The sequence below is a fragment of the Lacerta agilis genome, chromosome 18 (assembly GCF_009819535.1).
Source record: "Lacerta agilis isolate rLacAgi1 chromosome 18, rLacAgi1.pri, whole genome shotgun sequence".
NCBI lineage: Eukaryota > Metazoa > Chordata > Lepidosauria > Squamata > Lacertidae > Lacerta > Lacerta agilis.
The window spans coordinates 4,814,018-4,840,766 of NC_046329.1; the positions used below are offsets into that span (position 1 = coordinate 4,814,018).

The 26,749-nt window shown below is 47.8% G+C and overlaps 2 protein-coding genes across 4 annotated transcripts in view; one reads left to right on the forward strand and one right to left on the reverse strand.

Annotated features, from left to right (window-relative positions):
- The window catches only part of DPP9 (dipeptidyl peptidase 9), a 45,290-nt gene that overhangs the window by 13,166 nt on the left and 5,375 nt on the right, over positions 1 to 26,749 (forward strand). For 2 of the 3 annotated variants that reach the window (XM_033136521.1, XM_033136523.1), the window contains 14 exons: positions 571 to 744; positions 2,338 to 2,506; positions 4,713 to 4,826; positions 5,479 to 5,607; positions 8,117 to 8,178; positions 8,682 to 8,782; positions 10,093 to 10,270; positions 14,046 to 14,211; positions 17,700 to 17,779; positions 19,003 to 19,155; positions 20,190 to 20,325; positions 21,266 to 21,411; positions 23,676 to 23,822; positions 25,588 to 25,740. In XM_033136521.1, coding sequence (XP_032992412.1) covers positions 571 to 744; positions 2,338 to 2,506; positions 4,713 to 4,826; positions 5,479 to 5,607; positions 8,117 to 8,178; positions 8,682 to 8,782; positions 10,093 to 10,270; positions 14,046 to 14,211; positions 17,700 to 17,779; positions 19,003 to 19,155; positions 20,190 to 20,325; positions 21,266 to 21,411; positions 23,676 to 23,822; positions 25,588 to 25,740 — 1,908 coding nt within the window. The remainder of the gene's footprint in view (positions 1 to 570; positions 745 to 2,337; positions 2,507 to 4,712; positions 4,827 to 5,478; positions 5,608 to 8,116; positions 8,179 to 8,681; positions 8,783 to 10,092; positions 10,271 to 14,045; positions 14,212 to 17,699; positions 17,780 to 19,002; positions 19,156 to 20,189; positions 20,326 to 21,265; positions 21,412 to 23,675; positions 23,823 to 25,587; positions 25,741 to 26,749) is intronic. The other variant, XM_033136522.1, reaches the window with a different exon arrangement.
- On the reverse strand, positions 6,841 to 7,240 carry LOC117039421 (short transmembrane mitochondrial protein 1-like). Its single transcript, XM_033136524.1, has one exon. The coding sequence runs from the start codon at positions 7,238 to 7,240 to the stop codon at positions 7,094 to 7,096; it is 147 nt and encodes a 48-aa protein (XP_032992415.1). The 3' UTR covers positions 6,841 to 7,093.

Consider the following 26,749-nt stretch of genomic DNA (forward strand, 5'->3'; position numbering starts at 1 on the left):
GCCTTACAGGATGATCTCGTGGACCAGGTGGGTTCATACGGAAAGAGGGCGGTCCTTGAGGTATTGCAGTCCTGAGCCGTTTTGAGGCTTTGGATTTGGATTTGGATTTGATATCCTGCTTTATCACTACCCGAAGGAGTCTCAAAGCGGCTAACATTCTCCTTTCCCTTCCTCCCCCCACAACAAACACTCTGTGAGGTGAGTGGGGCTGAGAGACTTCAAAGAAGTGTGACTAGCCCAAGGTCACCCGGCAGCTGCATGTGGAGGAGAGGAGACGCGAACCCGGTTCCCCAGATTACGAGTCTACTGCTCTTAACCACTACACTACACTGGCTCTTGTGTGTTGTGCATTTTTAGATTCTAAGCCTGCAGGCATGGACTGTCTTGTTCTAACCGATTGTACAGAAGCCGCTCTGGGAGGCTGGTTTTTTTTGGGTGTACAAATCCCCCTAAGTAAACAAATAAGATTTGCACAGTAGGTTGGTGGTGGAGCTTTCTTGTGTTTTCTCTGCGCGTACCTTTTCTTCATGACCATTTTTTTGGGGGGCCCCCTCCCCTGCTTTCCACCAGGCCACCCCCCACCACGGGATGTATTCCAGGGAGGAAGAGCTGCTGAGGGAACGCAAGCGGCTAGGGGTCTTCGGGATCACTTCCTACGATTTCCACAGCGAGAGCGGACTCTTCCTGTTCCAGGCCAGCAACAGCCTTTTCCACTGCCGGGACGGAGGCAAGAACGGCTTTATGGTGAGCGTGCGTGAAAGGCAGCCAGCCATCACACGCTGCGCTGATCCACAGTGCTTGGTAATTGTTGGTAAACTGCCCTTGGATATGGAGGTTCTCTTTGCTCTCCTGTGCTTATTCACAGTGCTTAGTAATGGTCAGTATACAGTCATACCTCCGCTTACGTATCCCTCTGGGTATGTCAACTTTGGGATGCGAATGTGGCAAACCCGGAAGTATTTTTCCGGGTTTTGTCGCATGCGCAGAAGCGGTCCTCCAGTTGCGAATTCCTCGGGATGCGGCCGGACCTCCAGAACGGATCCCGTTCGCAACCGGAGGTACCACTGTACTGCCCTTGTATATGGAGGTTATCTTTGCTCTCCTGGTTAGTAGCCATCAAAAGACTCTGCCTGTAAGAGTGAAACAAGAGCCTTGCCAGGTCAGGCTAAAGGCCTGTCCAGTCCTGCTTCCTACTATGGCCAGCTGGGACACCTCCTGGAAACCTAGAAACATGATGATAAGGATGATTTGTGTCGGATAAAAAGCCCAGCTAGTCAGGCATCTGTTCTAGCAGTAGCCAAACAGTGGCTTATTCTAGGAAGCCCACAGCAAGGAAGGGCGTGAGCCACATTCTCCCACTACTGTTCCCTTGTTGTTGTTGTTTAGTCGTGCCCGACTCTTCGTGACCCCATGAACCAGAGCACGCCAGGCACTCCTGTCTTCCACTGCCTCTCGCAGTTTGGCCAAACTCATGCCAGTCGCTTCGAGAACACTGTCCAACCATCTCATCCTCTGTCGTCCCCTTCTCCTTGTGCCCTCCATCTTTCCCAACCTCAGGGTCTTTTCCAGGGAGTCTTCTCTTCTCATGAGGTGGCCAAAGTACTGGAGCCTCAACTTCAGGATCTGTCCTCCCAGTGAGCACTCAGGGCTGATATCTTTAAGGATGGATAAGTTGGATCTTTTTGCAGTCCATGGGACTCTCAAGAGTCTCCTCCAGGCCATAATTCAAAAGCAGCAATTCTTCAGCGATCAGCCTTCTTTATGGTCCAGCTCTCACTTCCATACATTACTACTGGGAAAACCATAGCTTTAACTATACGGACCTTTGTCGGCAAGGTGATGTCTCTGCTTTTTAAGATGCTGTCTAGGTTTGTCATTGCTTTCCTCCCAAGAAGCGGGCACCTTCTAATTTCGTGACTGCTGTCACCATCTGCTTAGGTAGTTCTGTCCTATAATAATACAGTGGTGCCCCGCTAGACGAATGCCTCGCAAGACGAAAAACTCGCTAGACGAAGGCATTTGTCTAGCAGAAGGCTGCCCCGCAAGACGAATTTGTCTATGGGGCTGCCTCCCAAGACGAAAATTTTTTGTCTTTTTTTTCGTCTAGCGAAAGCGTGGCTGTCATTGCCGCTTCGCTAGACGAAAAACCCGCTAGAAGAAAATTTTCGCAGAACAAATTATTTTCGTCTAGCGGGGCACCACTGTATATCATTATATGATATATAATGAAATGAAAAGGATGTTTCCATTTTGTCTTCCTTGAGCCTCTGAACGTTCAACCTTCATGGGTTGCGCACGTGGATAGTTCACAGGTGTGTGTGTGCCGCTTGCCTGCAGGTGTCTCCGATGAAGCCGCTGGAAATCAAGACGCAGTGCTCGGGCCCCAGAATGGATCCCAAGATCTGCTCCGCCAATCCGTCTTTCTTCTCGTTCATCAACAACAACGACCTTTGGGTTGCCAGCATCGAGACAGGGGAGGAGCGGAGGCTGACGTATTGCCAGAAAGGTGAGCGCAGCCTGTAACATTCCCGTCTTGTGTGGAGGGAGAAATAACTAAATATCCCTGCAAGATATTTTTCTGCTTGGTGCCAGATCAACCTAAATTAATAAATTAACTTAGCTGGTAAGGCAAGGCAATTGCTGTTGGCATCTGTCTTGGGAGACAATGCAGGAGTGCACCTTGAGAGATGAAGTCAAACTGTTGGAAGGCTGCGGCGCTTGCTTTGGCTGTGGACACCGATGCAGGAGAGACATGTTTTGTTGCAGTTGGGGCAGATGAAGGTGTCCCGCTGGGCTGCTGCAGAGGGACCGTGGCGTTTCTTCTCTCTGTGCTCCTCCTAGCAACCATTCCTCCTCTGATCACTGCCGTGGATACACAACCTGACTTTCTGTTTCCAGGCACCGTGGTCATTTGCAAAGGGATTCCCACATGGCAGGGTTGATGCTGCCAGTCCTTCATGTCTTGTTTGCAAATACCAGCATGGTTAATGGTCTTGTGCATAGATTTCCTAAATGGGAGGTGTACAATGACCTCAGGGCCCAAGCCTAGTCCTTCTGTCCCTTGTGTTCAAATAATCCAATATGCTAGCTGGAGAGAGAGGGAATTCTTGTGTAAGCGATTCCAGTGTATTCTGTAAATCAGAATTACAATCCTTAGAGCTTTTTGGAGGGTTATAAGCATTTGTTCAGGTTTGTTCAGAACCCTGTAGGCTAGTCAGGTGAATAATTTGAAGACAAGGCGAGTTGACTTTTTAAGTTAGTGGCCATCCCAAAAGCAGAGCCACCTCTGATCCTTCCCTTCTTACGATAATCCCTCAGGGGCAGTGAGATGATGTTGTTGGGGGACACAAATCATTTTCTGGATGGCATGTTAGGGACTTCTTGTATGACCATTGGGCTAAGCCCTTACTCCTCTGCCAGGGCTGGGCAGGTGACATGAAACGAGGAATGTAAAAAGCCCTCCTGCAGCTCCCTGCGACCCCAAAAGCAGAGGATGACTTGGTCTGGAGAGAAGGGAACGCAGTCATCTTGACTCACACACCTCTTCGCACGTGTGCCTTGTCTGCAGAAGGACATGGAAGAGAGGACCTGGATTGGTCATTTTATATATACCATAAAATGGCCTTGACTATGAGCAATCACAACAACACAAACACAGCACGTAGGCTAATAGTTAGTAGAGAATATATAACAGAATAATGATATCATTCAAATTACAGGAATAAGCCAATCAGAGTTCATATGTACAAAATAAGAGAGGGGTAGCGAGGACCGTCAAGCCTTGTGTTCAGAACAGATGTCTAAGGACAGTCTCTCAATAGTCTTTCAGAAAAAGTTTCAACGGAAGAAGTCTCAAAAGCCTCAAAAGGACAGTGTCTCCGGAATGATAACTACTATTTCGTAACAGCATCGGTGATCCTTAGCATGAATCTTACTTACATATTCTGTTGAAAATTATCGGCTGATGAAGACTATTACGAAACAGTAGTATCATTCCGGAGACACTGTCCTTTTGAGGCTTTTGAGACGTCTTCCGTTGAAAATTTTGAAAGACTATTGTGAGACTGTCCTTAAGACATTTGTTCTGAACACATGGCTTGACGGTCCTCGCTACCACTCTGTTATTTTGTACATATGAACTCTGATTGGCTTATTCCTATAATTTGAATAATATTATTATATTATATATTCTCTACTAACTATTAGCCTACGTGTTGTGTTTGTATTGTTGTGATTGGTTCTTATTGCATCACGGGTTTGGTTTTGGTTCATTGTTGACTATGAGCAAGGCAGCTTCCTTTTTTCTTAGGGGAGATGCTGCCCATCGGAGAAAACCACTTAGGGCTAGGTGATCACAGCCAGTGTTGCTATAAGGCAGCTGCAGTAGGCTCTGCTGCTCCAGAGAAGCAGACACGGAGCAATGGATTCAAACTACAAGAAAGAAGATTCCACCTAAACATTAGGAAGAACTTCCTGACAGTAAGAGCTGTCCGACAGTGGGATTTGCTGCCAAGGAGTGTGGTGGAGTCTCCTTCTTTGGAGGTCTTTAAGCGGAGGCTTGACAGCCATCTGTCAGGAATGCTTTGATGGTGTTTCCTGCTTGGCAGGGGGTTGGACTGGATGGCCCCTGGGGTCTCTTCCAACTCTAGGATTCTATGATTCTATGATTCAATTCCCTGGCCCAAACTCTGCCTCCTTTCTCCCCACGGCAGGCTTATCCAGCGTGCTAGATGACCCCAAATCTGCAGGCGTAGCCACGTTCGTCATTCAGGAGGAGTTCGACCGGTTTACGGGGTACTGGTGGTGTCCCACATCTTGCCAAGAAGGTGAGTGCTTTGCGCATCTAGGCCACACAAAGATCCTACCAGCTCTTAGATCAGCCTTCTCCCATCTTTGGTTCCCAAGTGTAGTTGGACTACAACTCAGATCAGACTTTGACAGCATCGACAGCTATCGGGGATGATGAGTTGGATTTCCTCTCAAAGCCCCAAACGCAGCAACCTTTTCTTACAGGGGAGCCACTCCATCCCCATTACACAGGTGGCGCTGTCGTCTAAACCACTGAGCCTCTTGGGCTTGCCAATCAGAAGGACGGCTGTTCCCCCTGGAAGCAAACAACACAGAAATGACTGCTAAGCTTGCACCATATTCTGCTACATTCCTGGAAGTGGCTTTTGTGTCGTGTGAAAGCTCAAAACACAATGCAGAAATTAGGGGGAAACCTCGGGAAAATGAATTAAACTGCTTTGCGAATGCACCCTTGGGCCACTAGCTTCTAGACATGTGAGCAGGAGTGTTTTCCTTCGAGAAATAACAGCAGCAGTTTCCTGCCCCGCATTGCTGCATCCAGAAGAATTCTGTGTTGCACAGTCCTCTTCTTGTTGAAAGGGCCACGCTCCGAGGTCAGTGTGTGCAGGAGGAAACCGCTAGGAGGAGCTGCCTCGGAATTCACTTCCCCATCTCGCCTCTTCAATCTAGGTCCCGAGGGCTGGAAAACGTTACGAATCCTCTATGAGGAGGTGGACGAGTCGGAGGTGGAGATCATCCACGTTCCTTCTCCCGCCCTGGAAGAAAGGAAGACGGACTCGTACCGCTACCCCAGGACAGGTCAGTGGGGGAGCTGTGGGGGTGAGGATGGAGGGAGCTTGGAAAACCCCACCTGGCAAACGACATCGCCTTCCATCGAGAGCCAGCGTGGTGTAGGGGTTAAGAGCAGTAGACTTGCAATCTGGTGAACCGGGTTCGTGTCTCCTCTCCTCCACATGTAGCTGCTGGGTGACCTTGGGCTGGTCACACTTCTCTGAAGTCTCTCAGCCCCACTCACCTCACAGTGTGTTTGTTGTGGGCGAGGAAGGGAAAGGAGAATGTTAGCCGCTTTGAGACTGCTTTGGGTAGTGATAAAGCGGGATATCAAATCCAAACTCCTCCTCCTCTTCTTCTTCTGCCTCTGATCCTTTTAACCAGAGGTGGCCGGAGTTGAACCCGGGACTCGCAGAATTCCTTAGGAGGCACCTCCACTTTCTTGTATTTCTCCGTGGATTCTGATTTTCCTCCGGGAGAGCCAGATCATTTCATCTTTTGTAGCCCAGTGGCCGTTGCAGTTGTTACAAGGGGAAAAAATGCAAGGCAGTCCAATAGTAGGTTTTGATGTTGTAATCTTAGGGTGAAGGGTAAATAATGGTAGAGATTGCGATCGTCCTGTGCTATTGACCAGCCAAGAACTGGGCTTGCCCTCATCAACCTGTTGGAAAACGCCCTGGGGTTCTCCTGCAGCCCCCGCTGTCCGAGCGTCCTCCAGTATACGCAGCTCTGGAAAAGGCATTTCCCCCCTTCTCCAGTGCGCTCAGAGCCTAGGGATTGCTGATCAGAAGGTCGGCGGTTCGAATCCCCGCAACGGGGTGAGCTCCCGTTGTTCGGTCCCTGCTCCTGCCAACCTAGCAGTTTGAAAGCAGGAAGTGCAAGTAGATAAAGAGGTACCACTCCAGCGGGAAGGTAAACGGCGTTTCCGTGCGCTGCTCTGGTTCGCCAGAAGCGGCTTAGTCATGCTGGCCACATGACCCGGAAGCTGTACGCCGGCTCCCTCGGCCAGTAATGCGAGATGAGCGCCGCAACCCCAGAGTCGTCCGCGACTGGACCTAATGGTCAGGGGTCCCTTTGCCTTTATTTATTTATATATTTATTTATGCTAATTCCTGACACATTTTAATTTCTTTCATGAGTCACTGCTACAGCCAGACCGTTACTGATTGTCACACTGGAATAATTAATTTCATTACTCTACTCCGAAATCAAATTAATACTGAATAGAAAATATTATTGAAAACAAACACTGAGAATCTCTTAGTCTCTCCCTGCATGGTTTTTCTCATTACGCATGGGGTAAAAAGAAAGAAAGAAAGAAAAAGAAGTCAAATATCCAGAAAGTGCTAGAAGGTCCCTTGGATGTGGTGACACTTCAGCCTGAGGGCAGCTTGGTTTTTCAAGACTACACATCTGGAGGAAATCCCAAAAAAGCCACATGAAGGTTTGGCACCTGCGGCCTAGTGGCAAAACGACATGATCTGCATTTAATACAGAGACGGCTAGGTAAACATCACTTGTCGTTCGGAGGCTTCTTTCTAGCTTCCGCGTCTCTCTTGATGTCTTCAATCTTCTTCGAAATGTTCGGAACATCGTAGTTCTGGGCCGGATACATCCCAGCTACGTTGCCAAGTGTAAAACCAACCGAAAACTGAAACATGGTGCCTGCACGCAGCCACCTTTTCCCGCCCCTCTGTCTCCAGTTGGAGAGCCTTCTCTTCCGGGTGCCCACTTCCCAGCCCCATCCCTTTACCTTTATACACACACCACACTTCTGGCATTACACAGCCAGAAGCATGAGACATCATACAGCTAACTGACGTATTTATTTACGCACTACGTACAGACAAAGCGTTATGGCATCTTTCTCTCTCACCAGCTCCGAGAGAGAACAGAACGATGTAAAAACAAAAGTACAGTCCAACGGTATAGACAACGGAAGATCGATAAGGCTCTCTTCCGTTCCCACGGTCTTCCCAGACAGGCACGTGATTTACACCAATCTCACCTGCAGCATCGGATGCATGAAATAGGAATAGGAATAGGAATAGGAATAATTTATTATTATTGGCCAAGTACATTTTCCAACATACTTGGAATTTGTTTCGGCTACATTGCAATGTAAATATACAGACACTGTTCCTCTCACAATACAAAGAAGCAAAGAAACCCCACCCATATTTTACCTCCCCTTCAGCTATACAACTACGAATTTAACAATTTAATGGCACAAGGGAAAAAAACTATTCTTGTGCCTGGCCGATTTTGTATATGAAGTCCTGTAGCGACATCCAGATGGAAGTAAATCAAGCAGATGATGACCGGGATGTAAAGGATCTGCTACAATTCTCTCTGCTCTCTTCCTAACTCGGGTAGCATAAATTGTATCTATTGAAGGCAAGCTTTAATAAATACTTTAAAAAATACTAACGCAACCTACGTGAAGGGAAATCTGCGGTGGCGGGGGGAGGGGCGGTGAGTGTTAAAAGCGTTCAGCTCAGCTCCCTCCTCATGTCCTCCTTCCCCTCCATTCCAGGCAGCAAGAACCCCAAAATCTCGCTGAAGCTTGCTGAGGTTCAAGTGGATAGCCAAGGGAAGGTAAGGCAGCTGGGTTGCAGTTTGTTCATTGTGTTTGACTTCTTTCCTCTCGTGCTTTCCTTCGCAAAGGAAACTCAAAAGCAGCTCAAGGTATTAATAGTCGTTCTGCAGTGGGAATGGCCCCTTCCGGTTCTTTGCCCAGCATAAAAGGCGCGGGACGCGGAACCCCCGCCTACCCCCTCTGCGTCCTTCCCCCCCTCTGCGCAAGTGGGGAGACGGAAGAGGTGCCTCCCTCCAGCCTCTGCTTGGTGCTCGGGCTCTCCTTCCCTGCCAGAGCCCTGACTCCTACTTCCCGCTCCCATCTCTCCCTCCCCACTAGAGGGATCGCTGCCTTCCCCACCGGATGAAGATGAATTGCTCAGCAGTTGAGGTGGGGGCTCGCGATACCGATAAAGCCCTGGCAACTCCTTGCCTTTCGCCGAGGGCAGCCCCCCGACAGGAGCTCTAAAAAGTAAAACGAGTGGCGACTTCTCCCCTCTCTCTCTCCTCTTTCCTGTTTGCAGATAGTATCTTCCCAGGACAAGGAGCTGGTGCACCCCTTTGCAACGATGTTCCCGCGGGTGGAGTACATCGCGCGGGCCGGGTGGACCCAGGATGGCAAATAGTAGGTGGACTTTGTGATGGAGTGCGGAAAGCAGGGAGCTCCTTACCCCTGGCCAGACCGTTTGCCCATCCGGCCCAGTATTGCTTGCCCTTACTGGCAGTGTCTCTCCAAATCCCTCAGCAGAGAGAGAAAGATGTTTTCCTCGCCGCTGGGCTCCTCTTCTTTTTCAACTGGGGATTGAGCCAGGGGCCTTTCTGCGTGCAAAGTTTAACTACATCCCTTAACAAACATGGATAGATATGCTATAATGTTGTTGCTTTAGTTAAATAAATTGTTTAAATTGTTGTTACTATATCTAAGGAAATGATTATTTTTCTCCTTCCAGTGAAGTGCAGCAGAGAAAGTTGTCCAAAATATAAACAGTAACTTATTAAACCTCACAATAATTTCATAATTATCTGTTTCTAATACAGTAGTATAACCAAATCAGTAAATGTTTGATACCACTGTAAAAACTACTCTGAATATTTATCATTCCAAAAATGAAACCTTCATCCAGTTGTGAGTATTAAGATTATACCAGCAAGAATGAGTCTTTCTGTAAAAAAAAAAAAAAGATTTAAATCAAGTCTTACTGACTAGTGATTTAAATCAAGTCTTACTGACTAGTGATTTAAATAGGAATAGGAATAATTTATTATTGGCCAAGTACATTTTCCAACATACTTGGAATTTGTTTCGGCTACATTGCAATGTAAACATACAGACACTGTTCCTCTTACAATACAAAGAAGCAAAGAAACCCCACCCATATTTTACCTCCCCTTAAGCTATACAACTATGAATTTAACAATTTAATGGCACAAGGGAAAAAACTATTCTTGTGCCTGGCGGATTTTGTATATGAAGTCCTGTAGCGACGTCCAGATGGAAGTAAATCAAGCAGATGATGACCGGGATGTAAAGGATCTGCTACAATTCCCTCTGCTCTCTTCCTAACTCGGGTAGCATAAATTGTCTCTATTGAAGGCAAGCTAACACCAATTACCAATTATAACACCAATTATAAGTAGCTCGTTGGAGCCTTTTCTTGTCTCTCTTGGAGGCTGTACCATACCAAGCTGTTATAGAATTACAGAGAATTAATCAAGTCTTACTGACTAGTGATTGAAATCGATTTGATTTATTATTATTATTATTAAAATAATATTTATTGCATTTATTTAAAAAATTGATTTGGTTTAAATCAAATCCACCCTGAAGGAGAGGCTACCACCTTGTGAGGCTGTCCATTTTTTGAGGTCTCCCAGTTACGGAATATTGATTCTCCCACTCTTTCTTTCTTTCTCTCTGTGTCTCTCTCTGCTCAGTGCTTGGGCCATGTTCCTCGACCGTCCTCAGCACCATCTCCAGCTCGTCCTGTTCCCCCCTGCACTCTTCATCCCGGTTCCGGAGAGCGAGGAGCAGCGCCAGGAGTTTGCCAAAGCTGTGCCAGGGAACGTCCACCCGTTCATTATTTACGAGGAAGTCACCGACGTCTGGATAAACGTAAGGGAGCGGCGTGGGCTGGAATGACTGGAGGTGGGGTGGGGAGGGCCTAGCACCCCTACCTATTCCCCCCGACTTTCGCTGCTGTTTTAGGAAAGATTCCTCCCTTACACTTTTATTGAGCACACACACACCTCTGGATCCCTGCACAGAGAGGCGAAACACTAGGCTTTGCATGCAGAAGGTCCTACATTCAGTGCCCAACATCTCCAGGTATGGTGCGGAGAAGGCTCCCATCTGAAGCTGCCAACCAGTGCGGGCAGTCCTGGGAAAGATGGGTTTATGTGCTTCTAACTGCGGTAGCAGGTGGTGCTGTGGGTTAAACCACAGAGCCTGGGGCTTGTTGATCAGAAGGTCGGCGGTTCGAATCCCCACGATGACAGGGTGAGCTCCCGTTGCTCGGTCCCTGCTCCTGCCCACCTAGCAGTTCGAAAGCACGTCAAAAGTGCAAGTAGATAAATAGGTACCGCTCCAGCGGGAAGGTAAGCGGCGTTTCCGTGCGCTGCTCTGGTTCGCCAGAAGCGGCTTAGTCATGCTGGACACATGACCCGGAAGCTGTACGCCGGTTCCCTTGGCCAGTAACGCGAGATGAGCGCCACAACCCCAGAGTCGTCCGCGACTGGACCTAATGGTCAGGGGTCCCTTTACTTTCATCTTTAACTGCGGTAGCAGCGGTGAAGCAGAGGGGTTTATTCTCCATGGACCTTTTGCATCCCCCTCCAACATTTGCACCCCCCAAAATCAGGGTGCCAGCAAGTTTTCACCAGATCTTCCAATCTGGCTGCTCTGGCGTGAATCAGAAAGGTCCGGAACATGCTCTGGCTCTCGTCAGCAATGTCACGCCAGAGTGCTGGGTGGGAAGACGCTCTGGCACAAACCTCCTGACGAGTGCCAGAGTGAGAGCCTTTCATCTGGAGCAAAAACCGGGACATTTTGTAATGCAAACAGAAGTCGGGATTGGCTTTTGTTATTCTGGATATCCTGCTTAAAATGGGACAGTTGAGTTTTGTTTTGGTTTTTTTTGCACACAAGGCAGCTGCTCGAGTCACTGAGTGTAGCTTCACTTCTGAGGGCTCTGAAAATGGTGTCAAGAGGCCTGGGGCCGCAGGAGAGAGCAGCGCGGTGTAGTGGTTAGAGTGTTAGACTGGGGGCCTGGGAGACCAGGGTTGAAATCCTCACTTGGCCACGGCTCTCGCTGGGTGTGTGACCTTGTGGGCCAGCCAATGTCTTTCTCAGCCTCACCTACCTCACAGGGTTGTTATGGGGACCAAATGAAGATTGGGGGGAGGAACCTTGTTTACCATGTTGAACAGCTTGGAGACAATGGAGGGATAGGAATGTAATTAAGAATAGTAAAAATGTTCCTAGAGCCCAAACTCCCCATCCCAACAGACCACTTGGAAATTGCTGGAGTGGTCTTGGCAGGACCACTTAATGGTTTTTCTGCCTTCTGCAGCAATTGCACTTTTCAATTGCCCTTTTATTGCTTCCTTTATTTCTTGCATACTCTTCCATAGAATTCAGATTGCAGCGCAATAGAATACAGTCTCAGAAGCAAGAGAAGCAATGAAAAACCAGTATAGCGTGACTTTTTCTTGCAGTGGGTGTACTGTCTCCCATTTTCAATGAATTCAGTAAATTAAAGCAAAATAAATCACAGATCCACAGACATGCCACAGGCCACGTGGATGAAGGGCCATTCCATTGTCATGGGTGGGACACTTTGACCATGTTTTTTGGTATTCACACATGTGTATCAATGTAAATATACATAAAAATTAACAACCAAAATTTAAACTTTGTTCTTAATAAGATGCTGAACATTTTACTAATTTTTTATTATTTTTATGGATATTTTTGACAATTTTATTAAGTTAAAAGTGTTGTCACGGATGGGACAAAAAAAGGACATGGAGCTTGAGATAAGTTTGATTTATGGAAAAACTCTGTGAGTTGGGAGGTGAATCAATGATAAACTCAGCATATCTATTTAAATCAATGTTTATTGGTTACAACTATGCAATCAGGAATTAAGTTTAAGAAATTTAACGACACAAAATTAAGGAAAAAATGCTGTCACGGGTGGGACAATCATCAGAAAACTTTTAACTTGAACACTTCTGTGAAGACTACGTGGGTGGACTTTTGAAAAGAAAGTCCATAAAATAAACTTCTTTTGTCTTTAGCTTTTTAAAAAATGGTTAGACTGCACGTTTGGAATCTTCCTCACCAAAGTCCAGCACTCATCTAGCATTCTTATCAGGCTCATTTTTCATGGAATGGCCCTGAAGTTCGTCCAGCTTTGCTCTGGTGCCCCCTGGCCTAGAGGCTAGTTTGCCCTGTGAATGTCTGGAATCCATAGGCATTTGGGAGAGGCTTTGGCGTAGCTTTCGAGACAGTTGCCACACAGCAGGTGGCTAGTTTGGCCTGTGTGGAGAGTTTATACCAGATGATGGTTTGTGTTATGGCTCTGTGCTCTCAGCTGGGAAACTAAGTCACCCCCTCTGTTTTTGACGCACTTCAATAATCATTCATTCATAATTTTATTTGCACTCTTTGTTTTTCTGCCAAAAAAGGAGATAATCCTGTTCAAAGCAGTCTATAGCAGACAAAACAGGAAAGCTTCTCAAAATCAACTATCACAGGAACACTTCCATGATAGGTAAAGGTAAAGGGACCCCTGACCATTAGGTCCAGTCATGTCCTACTCTGGGGTTGCGGCGCTAATCTCGCGTTAGCGGCCAAGGGAGCCGATGTACAGCTTCCGGGTCATGTGGCTTTATGCTTCCATCATAAAGCAACAGATTGTTTTTTTAAAAATAATGTACAACACACCCCAAACTTTCCAGTACAGTGGCACCTCGGTTTACGAACTTAATCCGTTGCGGAAGTCCGTTCTTAAACTGAAACTGTTCTTAAACCGAGACGCGCTTTCCTTAATGGGGCCTCCCGCCGCCGGTGCCCTTCCACCATTCGGATTCTGTTCTTTAGACCAAAGTAAAGTTCTCAAACCAGAACGCTATTTCCAGTTTTGTGGGATTCGTAAACCGGACTGTTCTTAAACCGAGGTATCACTGTACTACTTATCAAACCTTTATTAGGCATTTACATGTAAAATCGCAAGAGAAAGAATCACATACAGGAACTTTAAAATATATATATACACTAAGAAACAACAATTAAACTCATAGGCTGATTGTATGTATGTATATGTAAAATTTCCTAGAATTTCCTTCTGTTAAAGCACTCCTTGAAGTACTGCTGCCAAAAACTCGGCTACCCCCGCAGTCACCCCTTGGTCAATGTCAGAGAGACAGAATCCAGCACTTCCACCATGCTGCGGTTTCAAACCGTCCAAAAGGGGGGACAACACGCATTCACGCAGCGTACTGTGTAGTGGACAATAAAAGAGAATATGCTCTACAGTGTCCGGGACATTCAGGGAACATCTGCAGTATCTCTTGTTTCTGGGAATATTCTGATATCTACCGCTGACAAATGCCGAGGGAAAGATATTCAGTCGGGCCAATGCCACTGTACTATAAATTTAGCAAGATTGCATCTAACCATGTTACCCCCTCCTGGCAGTAGCCAAAATAACAAGGGAGCTTGGCACTTCCACCTTCGTCCGTCCAGGAAAGATGCCTGCCATGGTGTTGGCCCACGGTCCTTCTCCTGCCGAAACTTGGCAAGGCTTTCAAACGTGGAGGGTGGGGCAGCTGGAAATGCCTCTCCCGCGATGTTGCTAGCATACCTCCCCCTCTCTTCCGGGCAGGTCCACGACATCTTTTACCCTTTTGTCCAGCCAGAGGGGGAAGAGGAGGAGCTTTGCTTTATCCGAGCCAACGAGTGCAAGACCGGCTTCTGCCACCTGTACAAAGTCACCGTCGACCTCCGGCGGGGCAGCTTCGACTGGACGCAGCCGTACATCCCTAGCCAAGGTGAGATCCCAAGAGATGCCTGCCTGCAGTGCGAGTCTTCCAGGAAAACTTCCTCCCGCGCTGCGCCTTGAATGTTTTCCTAGTAGCCAAGAGCAGTTGAAGGGACAAATCTGGTTAATTATAATAATATACCCCACACACCTGGCTGGGTTTCCCAAGCCACTCTGGGCGGTTCCCAACAGAATATTAAAAACAAGATAGAACATCAGACATTAAAATAATTCCCTAAACAGGGCTGCCTTCAGATGTCTTCTAAAAGTCAGATAGTCTGCCTGGTTCCCCGTAGGGAGGGAACTGCCAGAAGTCCCTTGGAGCTGGACCTCAGTGTCTGGGCTGAATGATGGGGATGGAGAGGCTCCTTCAGGTATACTGGGCCGAGGCCGTTTAGGGCTTTAAGGGACAGCACCAAGACTTTGAATTGTGCTCGGAAACGTACTGGGAGCCAATGTAGGTCTTCCAGGACCGGTGTTATGTGGTATCAGCGGCCGCTCCCGGTCACCAGTCTAACTGCCGCATGATGATGATGATGATGATGATAATTTATTATACCCCGCCCTTCTGGCTGGGTTTCCTCAGCCACTCTGGGCGGCTTCCAACAGAATATTAAAAACATGATAAAACATCAAAAACTTCCGTAAACAGGGCTGCCTTCAGATGTCTTCTAAAAGTCAGATAGTTGTTTATTTCCTTGACATCTGATGGGAGGGTGTTCCACAGGGCGGGCGCCACCACCGAGAAGGCCCTCTGCCTGGTTCCCTGTAACCTTCCTTCTTGCAGGGAGGGAACTGCCAGAAGGCCCTCGGAGCTGGATCTCAGTGTCTGGGCTGAACGATGGGAGTGGAGACGCTCCTTCAGGTATACTGAGCCGAGGCTGTTTAGGGCTTTAAAGGTCAGCACCAACACTTTGAATTGTGCCCGGAACAGTACAGGTTGGCAAAGTGAGAGTGAAAAATGCATTTGTAGTGCAGTCTTGTGGATTTTAACACAGACATGTCCATTGAGTAATGGCACTAAGATTGCCATCATGGGGGTTCAAATGTCCCCCCCGCAAACACACATACACCATTTAAAAAGCTTTTCTTGGGCTTCACCCACTTTTTCAGCCATTCCTCATTGGGCTTTGCTCCCAACCAATCCTGATTGCTCTCTGGACTTTTGTTTAATTTGCCATATCTCTGCTCTCTGCTCTCGTAATGATTTCTATATTTCATAAAAATTCATGTATGGTTTGATAGTTCAAAGAACCTCAGAACAGGTTTACAAACAGAATAAAAGAATGATAAATAAAAACAGTTAAAAGCAACTTTTTGACACATTCAGAAAACAAATGAAATCAAAAGTAATCTAAAAACCTTAAAAAATAATAATCTTAGAACTGTAGAGTTGGAAGGGACCCCGAGGGTCATCCAGTCCAACTTCTTGCAACACAGGAATCTCGACAGAAGCATCCATGACAGATGGCCACCCCACTTTATCTCAGAAACCTCCAAGGAAGGAGAGTCTGCAACCTGCCAGGGGCGTACATTCCCCTGTCAAACAGCTCTTACTGGTCGGAAAGTTCTTCCTGATGTTTAGTCAGAAGGGTATAGCGAAGGTCTCTGCCCGGTGTCAAGAGGCAGGGAGTTCCAAAGTGCGTATGCTGCCATACTAAAAGATTGGTGTTGTGCAAGTGCGGAACGAGCATTACATGGCACCTGTAACTGTGCCAGTCCCGCAAATTGAAGCGGGCAACTGGCTATGTACGGAGTAAGGCAAACTTGTCCCAAGTTATTCAGGGCTCTACATACAGTGTTACCTTGGTTTGCAACCGTTTTGGATTACGACCACGTCAAACCCGGAAGTGCGTGTCCCTTTTTTTTTTATTACAACCCATTTTTATTATTATTACAACCCATTTTTGGGGGGAGGCCCCATTGGCGAAAGCGCGCCTTGGGTTACAACCTGTTTTGGTTTACAACCGGAGCTCTGAAACGGATTATAATGGTTGTAAACCAAGATACCACTGTACTAATCGTAACACCTTGAACTTGACCCGCTAGCAAAATCTGCAACTGGTGCAGGTCTTTGTGCAGGTTTCTGTCGCACCCACAACAGCAAGGCAGGAGCAGTAGTCCAGGACAAAACAGGTAAAACCTGCAAAAACATGTAAAACCGTTAAAAGATATATGGAAAATGTAAGAAGGAGAAAAAGTAATATGGGGATTAATTGGCAATAACTGTGAATTAGGGTTAATTTGGGAATCAATGGGGGGGGGGAATCGGGGAAGTCCGCGAAAGTAAAAATGATATGTGTAATGTAAGTGGTTAAATTGGGAAAGTATTATTGATTACCCCAGTGAGAGGGGGATTTGTTTAGTATGCTCCTCTTAGTGAGAGAAAGGGGGGTTAGAAAAAATTAATCATGTATTGTAATTTGGATTTAATTGGAAAACCTTTAATAAATATTATTTTTAAAAAAACAACAAAAGGTAAAACCGAAAAGTCCGTATCCGGAGGCGCCGCTTCTGTGCTTGCGCCACTCTGGAGAGACAGCGAGCAGGAAGGCAGGGTCACAGCCATTGTACCAGATGGAGCTGGTAGACAGCCGCCCTGGGTGCAGAATTAACCTGCACCTCCATGGACAGCTAGTGAGTCCAAAACGACTCAAGGCTGCACACCTGGTCCTTTAGGGACACAGCTACCCCCCCTCCCTCCCTGCCGCCCCCCAGAAACAGTACTTGTGTCCCTGTGTGTTTTATGCCCGAAAACAGGTACCGTGCTACCTCTGGTTACGTACTTAATTCGTTCCAGAGGTCTGTTCTTAACCTAGTTACAGGTGGGTAGCCGTGTTGGTCTGCCATAGTCGAAACAAAATAGAAAATTCTTTCCAGTAGCACCTTAGAGACCAACTAAGTTTGTTCTTGGTATGAGCTTTCGTGTGCATGCACACTTCTTCAGATACCTGAAGAATACCTGAAGATATCTGAAGACGTGTGCATGCACACGAAAGCTCATACCAAGAACAAACTCAGTTGGTCTCTAAGGTGCTACTGGAAAGAGTTTTCTAATTTGTTCTTAACCTGAAACTGTTCTTAACCTGAAGCACCACTTTAGCTAATGGGGCCTCCCTCTGCCGCTGTGCAGCCAGAGCACGATTTCTGTTCTTATCCTGAAGCAAAGTTCTTAACCTGAAGCTTCTGTAACCCAAGGTATCACTGTACTTCTGACTGGCAAAGCAGAAACAAACAAGGAAATAAGGAAGTGGGCAAACTCTAGGCTGAATCTCTGGTTGTTTGCAGCAAGGTTTGGGCATAATTCTTTATTTGCGGATACTGTAGTTGGATTTCTGCACAGTGAGCAGGCAGGTGGCCTCGGCTACCTACGGTGTTACCTGTGTGCACATAGTATCGCTTTCAAGTTTACTTAACAAGCAGGTTAAATAAATAAAGGTGGCCGCAGCATTCTGCATTGGACAGACACGCTCTCTGTCTCTCTCTTTTTTGCCCCAGAGGACTTCAAATGCCCTCTCAGGAAGGAGGTGGCGCTCACCAGCGGCGAATGGGAAGTCCTGGCCAGGCACGGATACAAGGTACAAGGAGCCCCCTTGGATTCGGCAGCACGGAATTGACACTTCGAAATCCGCAGCCTGCCTCGCGTTTTGATTTCCGTCTTCGCCCTCAAAATAAAGGGGTGGCAAAGGAGTCGCCAGGCGAGTCTCTCTCTCTGGTGATGGCCTCCCCGGGATCAGGATGCCCACATGCAGCTGTCGGCCTCTGCATACACTAGCGGCCAAAAATTGTGGAATCCTTTTGGAAAAAGTATTTCCGAGGTTTGGTGGCTGATGACAACACCTTTTTTTGGAGTAACACCATAAAATTAATGAAGAATGTAATGCAACAAAGTTTATTCAGTTATCTGTATTCTATCGAAAGTTATAGCCAAATAACCAAAAAAAAGAAAAAAAAAGAGTGTTTAGAGAGCCAGTCAGGTGTCATTTTGTTTTGGCAATGATGGCTCATAACAACACTTTTTTCGGAGTAACACCATAAAATTAATGAAGAATGTAATGCAACAAAGTTTATTCAGTTATCTGTATTCTATCGAAAGTTATAGCCAAATAACCAAAAAAAGAGGCGTGTTTAGAGAGCCAGTCAGGTGTCATTTTGTTTTGGCAATGATGGCTCATAACACCACTTTTTTTTTAGTAATACCATAAAATTACACGGTGGACCCTCTGGACTTAATTTGTCCCGGGGGTCCGTACTTACCCTGAAAAGTCCTTATCTGGAGGTGCCGCTTCTGTGAATGCATGCGCGGCAAAACCCGGAAGTCAATTTAAAAAATACTTAAGGTGGTTACTGAGTCTTTTATGCGTTTCATGTGTTTAATATGTCTGGATTACCAATGTTTTGTGGATTTCTCTCTCTCTCTATGTGATTTTATTGTTTAAATTATGACAATAAAGGCTGAATGAATGAATGAATGAATGATCCTATGCATAACAGGGAGTAGTGCGGTGTAGTGGTTAGAGGGTTGGACTAAGACCTGAGAGACCTAGATCCAAGTCCCCATTTAGCTGTGAAACTCACTGGGTGACCTTAGGCTAGCTGCTCACTCTCTGCCCAAACCACCTCACAGGTTTCTTGTGTGGATAACCTGGGAGAACTGCTGTGAGGGCCACCTTGACCTCCTTGGAGGAAGCGGGGGGTGGGGGGTGGGGAAATATAAATTAAAAACAAACCAACTGGCCAGTTGTATCCAGATCTTAAAGCAATTTTCCATTGTAGTGTCTCCCTCTCTCTCCCCCTACAGATTTGGGTGAATGAAGAAACCAAGCTCGTCTACTTCCAGGGCACGAAGGATACCCCCCTGGAGCATCACCTCTACGTGGTCAGCTACGAGTCCCCCGGGGAGGTTGTGCGGCTCACCACCCTGGGCTTCTCCCACAGCTGTTCCATGAGCCAGGTCTGTCCCTCTGGGTTGCAGAATTCCTGTGTGCGTGGATGGTTTCCAGTGTGGTGTAGCGGTTAAGAGCGGTAGACTCGTAATCTGGGGAACCGGGTTCGCGTCTCCGCTCTTCCACATGCAGCTGCTGGGTGACCTTGGGCTAGTCACACTTCTCTGAAGTCTCTCAGCCCCACTCACCTCACAGAGTGTTTGTTGTGGGGGAGGAAGGGAAAGGAGAACGTTAACTGCTTTGAGACTCCTTAGGGTAGTGATAAAGCGGGATATCAAATCCAAACTCTTCTTCTTCTTCCTTCTGGCAACTCCTGCAGCCCCGCTGGTGCCAAACGTCTCGCTCTGCTTTCCTTCGGACCCCCATTTTTGAGGCCAAGGAGGGGGTTGTCCTGTTGTCTGGGCAGCCCAGGACCTCCAGACGTGCTGCCCAGGCTTGCGCCCTGGGGAGGCCGCTTGGGTGCTGCTAATGCAGCGGTTTGACTTCACCCCTGGAGTCGCACTCCATTGTCTCTCGAAGCAGGCGGATGCCAGCGTACAAATTTATGGGCTGCTGATGGCTATAAGGCATAATAAGCCATGATGGCTTTCTTTGCTCTGCCTCCACAGGAGCAGCGCTTCCGGGAACCACAGAAGGGGAATGTGCCCTTGTGGTGTAGTGGTTAAGAGCGGTGGACTCATAATCTGGTGAACCGGGTTCGATTCCCCGCTCCTCCACATTTAGCTGCTGGGTGACCTTGGGCTAGTTACACTTCTCTGAAGTCTCTCAGCCCCACTCACCTCGCAGAGTGTTTGTTGTGGGGGAGGAAGGGAAAGGAGAATGTGAGCCGCTTTGAGACTCCTTTGGGTAGTGATAAAGCGGGATATCAAATCCAAACTCTTCTTTTAAAAAGGAGGCCCATCTCTTATTAGGAGGAGGCAGCTGTGAGGGCAATTGGGGTCTCCTCGCCGAGATGACAACAACTACAATTTGTTGTGTAAGCTGTGGGGCTGGTTGGAGTGTCTCCCGACCCACCTTGCCGCTGTTCCTTGCCTCCCTGCAGAATTTCGACATGTTCATTAGTCACTACAGCAGTGTCAGCACCCCTCCCTGCGTCCACGTTTACAAGCTTAGTGGCCAAGAGGATGACCCCCTCCACAAGCAGCCGAAATTCTGGGCCAGCATGATGGAAGCGGCCAGTGAGTAGATTTATCTTGGCTTCCTGCCTCGTTCAAGGTAGTTCAAGCCTGCTTTCGGTTTTATCCATTGCCGTTGCGCTAAGGGCTTTTTCTGCGTCGTTCCACATTTTACGTTGGGCTTTGTTATTGGAACGATAAATCTTAAAAGTGGGGGGGGAAACCCAGCAGCAAACCTGTCGAAAAGCCCAGGGTATTGATGGTACCACATTTTGCAGAATCATGTACAGCGGAGCCTCGGTTGTCGAATGTAATCTGTTCAACTTCTGAAACGTTCAACAACCGAGACGCAGTTGCCGGTCGGCAGTCTCAATGGAGAAACGCGCTCCGGAAGCCGTTCGGAAGCTGTGTTAAGTTCTTTGGGACGCGGCATGGAGTCGGAGCTTGGCCCAAAGCTGGACCCCTCCCAAGCCTACCCTTTCACTTTTGAGTGGCCTTTTGTGTGTAATAGAAAGAACAATTGCCACTACTATGGCTTGGGGACCCAGTAAAATCAATCTCATGGGGTACCCTAGGTGCTTTGTTTTTTCTCCACTGCAGAACACAAAATCTGATTTTTCAGTTATTAGTATTGTCATTACTTTTCTTTAAAAGCCAGTGTGGTGTAGTGGTTAAGAGCGGTAGACTCGTAATCTGGTGAACCGGGTTCGCTTCCCCGCTCCTCCACATGCAGCTGCTGGGTGACCTTGGGCTAGTCACACTTCTCTGAAGTCTCTCAGCCCCACTCACCTCACAGAGTGTTTGTTGTGGGGGAGGAAGGGAAAGGAGAATGTGAGCCGCTTTGAGACTCCTTCAGGTAGTTAAAAGCGGGATATCAAATCCAAACTCTTCTTCTTAAAAAAAAAAATGCATTTATGCAATCAAATGGGTGTACGGCAAGTTTCCATGACAGTGCATCACCCATATCTTGGGTGACTCTTCTCTCCCCTTGGCTTTTCTGCAGGCTGCCCCACTGATTACATCCCCCCGGAGATCTTCCACTTCCGCACACAGTCGGACGTCGAGTTGTATGGGATGGTGTACAAACCTCACGACCTCCAGCCTGGGAAGAAACACCCCACTGTGCTTTTTGTCTACGGAGGGCCTCAGGTAGGGTGGCTGGTGAGCTGGAGCCAAGGAGCACCAGGAGCCTCCTCTGAGCAATCGAGCGGAGTGCTGTCCACGCCAGCTGGCAGCTGTCCTCCAGGGTTTCAAACTGGCTTTCCTCTCCCAGCCCATCTAGGGTTACCAGGGATTGAATCTGGGACATTCTGCTTGCATAGCAGCAGATAGATGCTCTATATTCGCAGCTCTCCCAGGGACGCGGGTGGCGCTGTGGGTTAAACCACAGAGCCTAGGGCTTGCCGATCGGAAGGTCGGCGGTTCGAATCCCTGCAATGACGGGGTGAGCTCCCGTTGCTCAGTCCCTGCTCCTGCCAACCTAGCAGTTCGAAAGCACGTCAAGCGCAAGTAGATAAATAGGTACCGCTCCGGCGGGAAGGTAAACGCCGTTTCCGTGCACTACTCTGGTTCGCCAGAAGCGGCTTAGTCATGCTGGCCACATGACCCGGAAGCTGTACGCCGGCTCCCTCGGCCAATAAAGCGAGATGAGCGCCGCAACCCCAGAGTCATTCGCGACGGGACCTAATGGTCAGGGGTCCCTTTACCTTTACCTTTTTACAGCTCTCCCAAAGAAAGCGTGTTTTGAGTTGCAAGGTGGCATATTTTGACATAGAGCAAAGTGAGGCTTAGAGGGGCTTGGGGGTTGAGCACTGTTTTCACACACAGCTTCACCGCTGATTGTGCTCACACTTACCTCAGAGACATTGGCCAATTCTGGCTCTCAGAATATGCTTTTTTCCAGGCCAAGGTGCCCAGAGTGCCATACAACTAGAGATGGGGAGGCCTGGAAAAAAACCTGAAAAAATGGGGGGACGGGGAACAGGACAGGTTTTCCCCCCCCCCAAAGCCGTTCCCCCCCTCCCCCCGGAAAAATTGGGGGGGGGGGCAGTTTGATATAGTTTGAATATTCCACATACTTTTTTTTTCAATTTTCCCGGAAAAAACTGCTTTGCAAGAAAATTTTCCGTTCCCCTCCCCCCCCCGGCCTTCTCATCTCTACTACGTACAACCCATTTAAAATCAGAATGCCCATCTTTAGAAACGCCTAAAGTTTCCCAAGCGCTACGTGCAGATTGAAAACATAGCAGTCTCTGCTGGCAGGCTCGCAGTCTTAAGAGACATGACACAAAAGGAAAAGGGGGAGGGGAGGGAGGAGGAAAGCAAGCAACAGCGGTACCTTGAAGTGACAAAGTTCTCGCTCAAATGCAAACATTTCTGAGAGAAGAGGAGCTAAATGGAGGAAGGTCTTTTAGGTAGGACGGTGGAGCGGGTCCTGCCGTCTCTTCTCTCTGTGTGTGTGTTGCAGCTGGGTGGAACATCTGCTGGCAGATGTGGGAGCGGAGGAGCCAAGGCAATGGATTAAAACAACTCATAAGCACAATAAAAAATATTGAACACAGTAGGCAGATAAAGTAGCAAGTAAGACATACCTCCAGCCACCGGAGAGTAAAACCGGGTCTCCAGTAGCAAGTTTGCACTTTCCATCTGGCTAGGGACCTTCCCGGGATGAGGAGGTCTTCAGCTTAGCACGGAATGCTATCCGGGAAGGACTTCAGTGGATTTCCTCAAGTGAGGGACTTCATGGAGGAACGAGGTGCTTCCTAGCAGTGGTCATAGCATCATAGAACTGTAGTCTTGGGAGGGACCTTGAGGACTGTCTAGTCCAGTGGTGTCCAAACTTTTTTTTCAAAGAGGGCCAGATTTGATGAAGTGAAGGGCCTTGAGGGCTGACCAAAGTTGTTCACCTTTTTTTTTTAGGATTTTATACCCCAAAGTTGTTAATTTTTTTTTTAGGGTTGAAGTTGTTTAGGATTTTAGCCCGGGAAATAAATTGCCACAGGGATCAGATTGAACCAACTGTCGGGCAGGATTAGGCTTTGGACATGCCTGGTCTAGTGCAGTTGTTCCATGCAGGGATCGAACCTGCAACCTTGCCGTTGTCAGGACCATGCTCTTAACCAACTGAACTATCCAGCTGTCCCTTGGGACCAGTAGCTGGGGGTGGCGCTGTGCCTTTACATGACCTGCTTGGGGCCATCTATTTGTGGCTACTGCGTCAACCAGAAAGCCCCGGCGAGACAGGCCTTTCGCCAGATCAAGCAACGAGGCTCTCAGTGACACACTGCGGGCGGGGTAGGTCCTCGGGTGGAACGAAAAGCGGGGCGGCACTCCTGGCCCTCACGAATGATGAGCATGAGTCGCATGCAGAGGCGTTTCCCCCATCCCTTTCCTAACTTTCCCCCACCTCCCAGGTCCAGCTAGTGAATAACTCCTTCAAAGGCATCAAGTATCTGAGGCTCAACACGCTCGCTTCTCTCGGCTATGCCGTGGTGGTGATAGACGGCCGGGGGTCGTGCCAGAGAGGCCTTAAATTTGAGGGGGCCCTGAAGAACCAGATGGTGAGTCCCTCAGTGAGAAAACCATTACGAAGCAATAAGCAGTGGGGGGGGGGCGGGGGATGTGTGTGTGACAGTCAAAACAAAATAAAAAATTATTTCCAGTAGCACCTTAGAGACCAACTAAGTTTGTTCTTGGTAGGAGCTTTCGTGTGCATGCACGCTTCTTCAGATACAGTGTGTGATAGTGACACACTTCAGATACCTAAAAATGCCAAAAGGAGGCAGGAGATTTTTTGTGTGTGTGTCTATATGTATAGTGGAGGTGTGTGACCTAGCAGAAGCTAGGAAATAGGAAAAAATAATAATTGATGCTATGAAAGTCCATTGTTGTGTTTCTGCATAGGAAAGGCCGCACGCCACAAATCATTCATTTCGTATATGTTAATGGTCGCGTGTGAAGGCAATCAATTTATTTATTGCATTAGCCATATGGCCGTAGCACATAGTAAAAGTCCAGGCAGTGGCCTGGCACGATTATACAAAGAATACAACAGATACAGCTAAAACATTGGAGGTAAAATCGTGCTGGAAAATACAAATAAAATAAAGAGCAATAGCAGGGCATGACGACAGAGTCCATGTCAGGAAGGTACATAGGACTAAGGCTAAGGGAAGTTAGCCAAAAAGGTGGTCCTGAGTTTCAGGGCCTGTAATATGTAGATGGCCACTCCACGTGAGATCAAGGGGTTGGCATCTACCAGTAAGTATTTCATATCGTTCCTGGCGATAGTCGGTGGGATTAGAGGGAGAAGCCTAGGTCTTATTGAGGCATATAGTGGGCAGTAGAGGAAGAAGTGAATAAAGACCTCTATCTTTCCTTTGTTGCATGGGCAGAGTCGAAGATCCAGAGGAGTATTGGAAAATACACCCTGTAAGAATGCTGTGGGAATGGCATGAAATCGAGCCAATGTAAAGGCCCTTCTTAGCGTAGGATTTATCAGATCACTCAAATAGTGGGCCAGAGATCTAACTGCATGTGTGAAGGCAAAATTCTGTGCTTGTGGCCGATATGTGAAAGACGTGATTCACTTCCTGTCAATCTGTCCTTTATACAGTGATCTGAGGGAGTGAGAGAGAGGGAGAGAAAGATTTCTAACAAGGCTTGTTGACATACGGAAGCAGGAATGCCCTGGTAGAAATGGTTCAGTTTCTTCCGATCGTCACTGATGGCCTTTGTGGCACATAAAAGTGTCCCTCTTTGCACTTGCTGTGAAGAAGATAAGTGAAGGGAGAGTTAGGGAAAACGCTGCTGCAAATTGTTTTGGCAACTCAGAGGTTTAATCAGAAGTCAGATTTTTTTCCCTTCCTGGTTCTTCTGTCGGTGCTTCCCAAACTTTTTCAGGCCCTTGCCCCCTTTGATCCATAAACTCATCACCTTTGCCCCCTACCCTATAAAAAAGCATTATTCAGAACTGCAGCTGGTAAAACCCACTAAGGAAAACACTCAAAACAATAACAATTTATTGCACGTTTATTCAGAATCCGATTAGAAGCCTTTAGTTTAATTCAGCAAAACTGAAGAACCTGATTCAGTGATACCAGCTTTTCAAAGTCAGGTAGTGAAAAGCGGGATATCAAATCCAAACTCTTCTTCTTCTTCTTCTTCTTCTTCTTCTTCTTCTTCATGTTATTGATGTTACAGTATAATGTACTTAAATGCAAGTCAGTAAACTGAGTGAATAAATGAATGAATTTACAGAGCTCATAAATGAGCCAGCTATCCCCAAATGAGCTCTCACATCCCTCCTTTGCTACCCACTTCTAGGGCCAGGTGGAGATCGAGGACCAGGTGGAAGGCTTGCATTACGTAGCAGAGAAATACGGGTTCGTCGACCTCAGCCGCGTCGCCATCCACGGCTGGTCTTACGGGGGCTTCCTCTCCCTCATGGGGCTCATCTGCAAACCTCACATCTTCAAGGCAAGTTTGGAGTTTGCTGCCGTCTGTACCAGGGTGGGTGGGGTGGGCAGCCAATACGTTGCGCTCCAGAGATGGTTGCACTGCAACCCCCCCCCCCCCCGTCATCCCTGCCAGTCCTAGGTGGCGTGCGGGGAAGCCTGTGTCTTTTGGGATCCCTGCTCCCATCAGGGAGGATGGAAGTGGGTAGCCCTATCAACACCCGGAGAGCCACGGGTTCCCTCTCTGTGCTGAAGGTAAAGTGAAGACTCAGACCCAAATGATCTGCTCCCAGCTCTGCAGGGGAGTAGATCTCACTGTACGATCAACTCCTTTTGCCCTGCGCCACCCTAAGTTTTTTAAAAATAAAGAAGCCAACCTTGTGTGATTCCATGAGATCACAGAAAGCCTGCCCCCCCCCCAAAAAAAAACCACCACCCAGGAGTCTACACAGAACTTGTGGAGTAGTGGTTAAGAGCAATAGACTCGTAATCTGGGGAACTGGGTTCGCTTCCCCGCTCCTCCACATGCAGCTGTTGGGTGACCTCCGGCTAGTCACACTTCTTTGAAGTCTCACAGCGCCACTTTGTGAGCCACTTTGAGACTCCTTCGGGTAGTGAAAAGCGGGATATCAAATCCAAACTCCTCCTCCTCCTCTTCTTCTTCTTCTTTTTCTTCTTCTTCTTCTTCTTGTGAAATATAGCTGTATGTGTGCAGAGTGAGCTCCCATTGCTCGTTCCCAGCTCCTGCCCACCTAGCAGTTCGAAAGCACGTCAAAAAAAGTGCAAGTAGATAAAAGTGTGCTGCTCTGGCTCACCAGAAGCAGCTTAGTCCTGCTGGCCACATGACCCGGAAGCTGCACGCCGACTCCCTCAGCCAGTAAAGCGAGATGAGCGCTGCAACCCCAGAGTCGTCCTCGACTGGACCTAATGGTCAGGGGACCCTTTACCTTTACCTTTAAGTTGGCGGCTGGCCATCGCTGCCTCCTGGAGGAATGAGTTCTGCAATTTAACTGTGTGCTGCATGAAGAAGT

Excerpts from the sequence above, each read along its gene's own strand:
- LOC117039421 (XM_033136524.1), bottom strand. The coding sequence starts at position 7,240 with ATGTTTCAGTTTTCGGTTGGTTTTACACTTGGCAACGTAGCTGGGATG.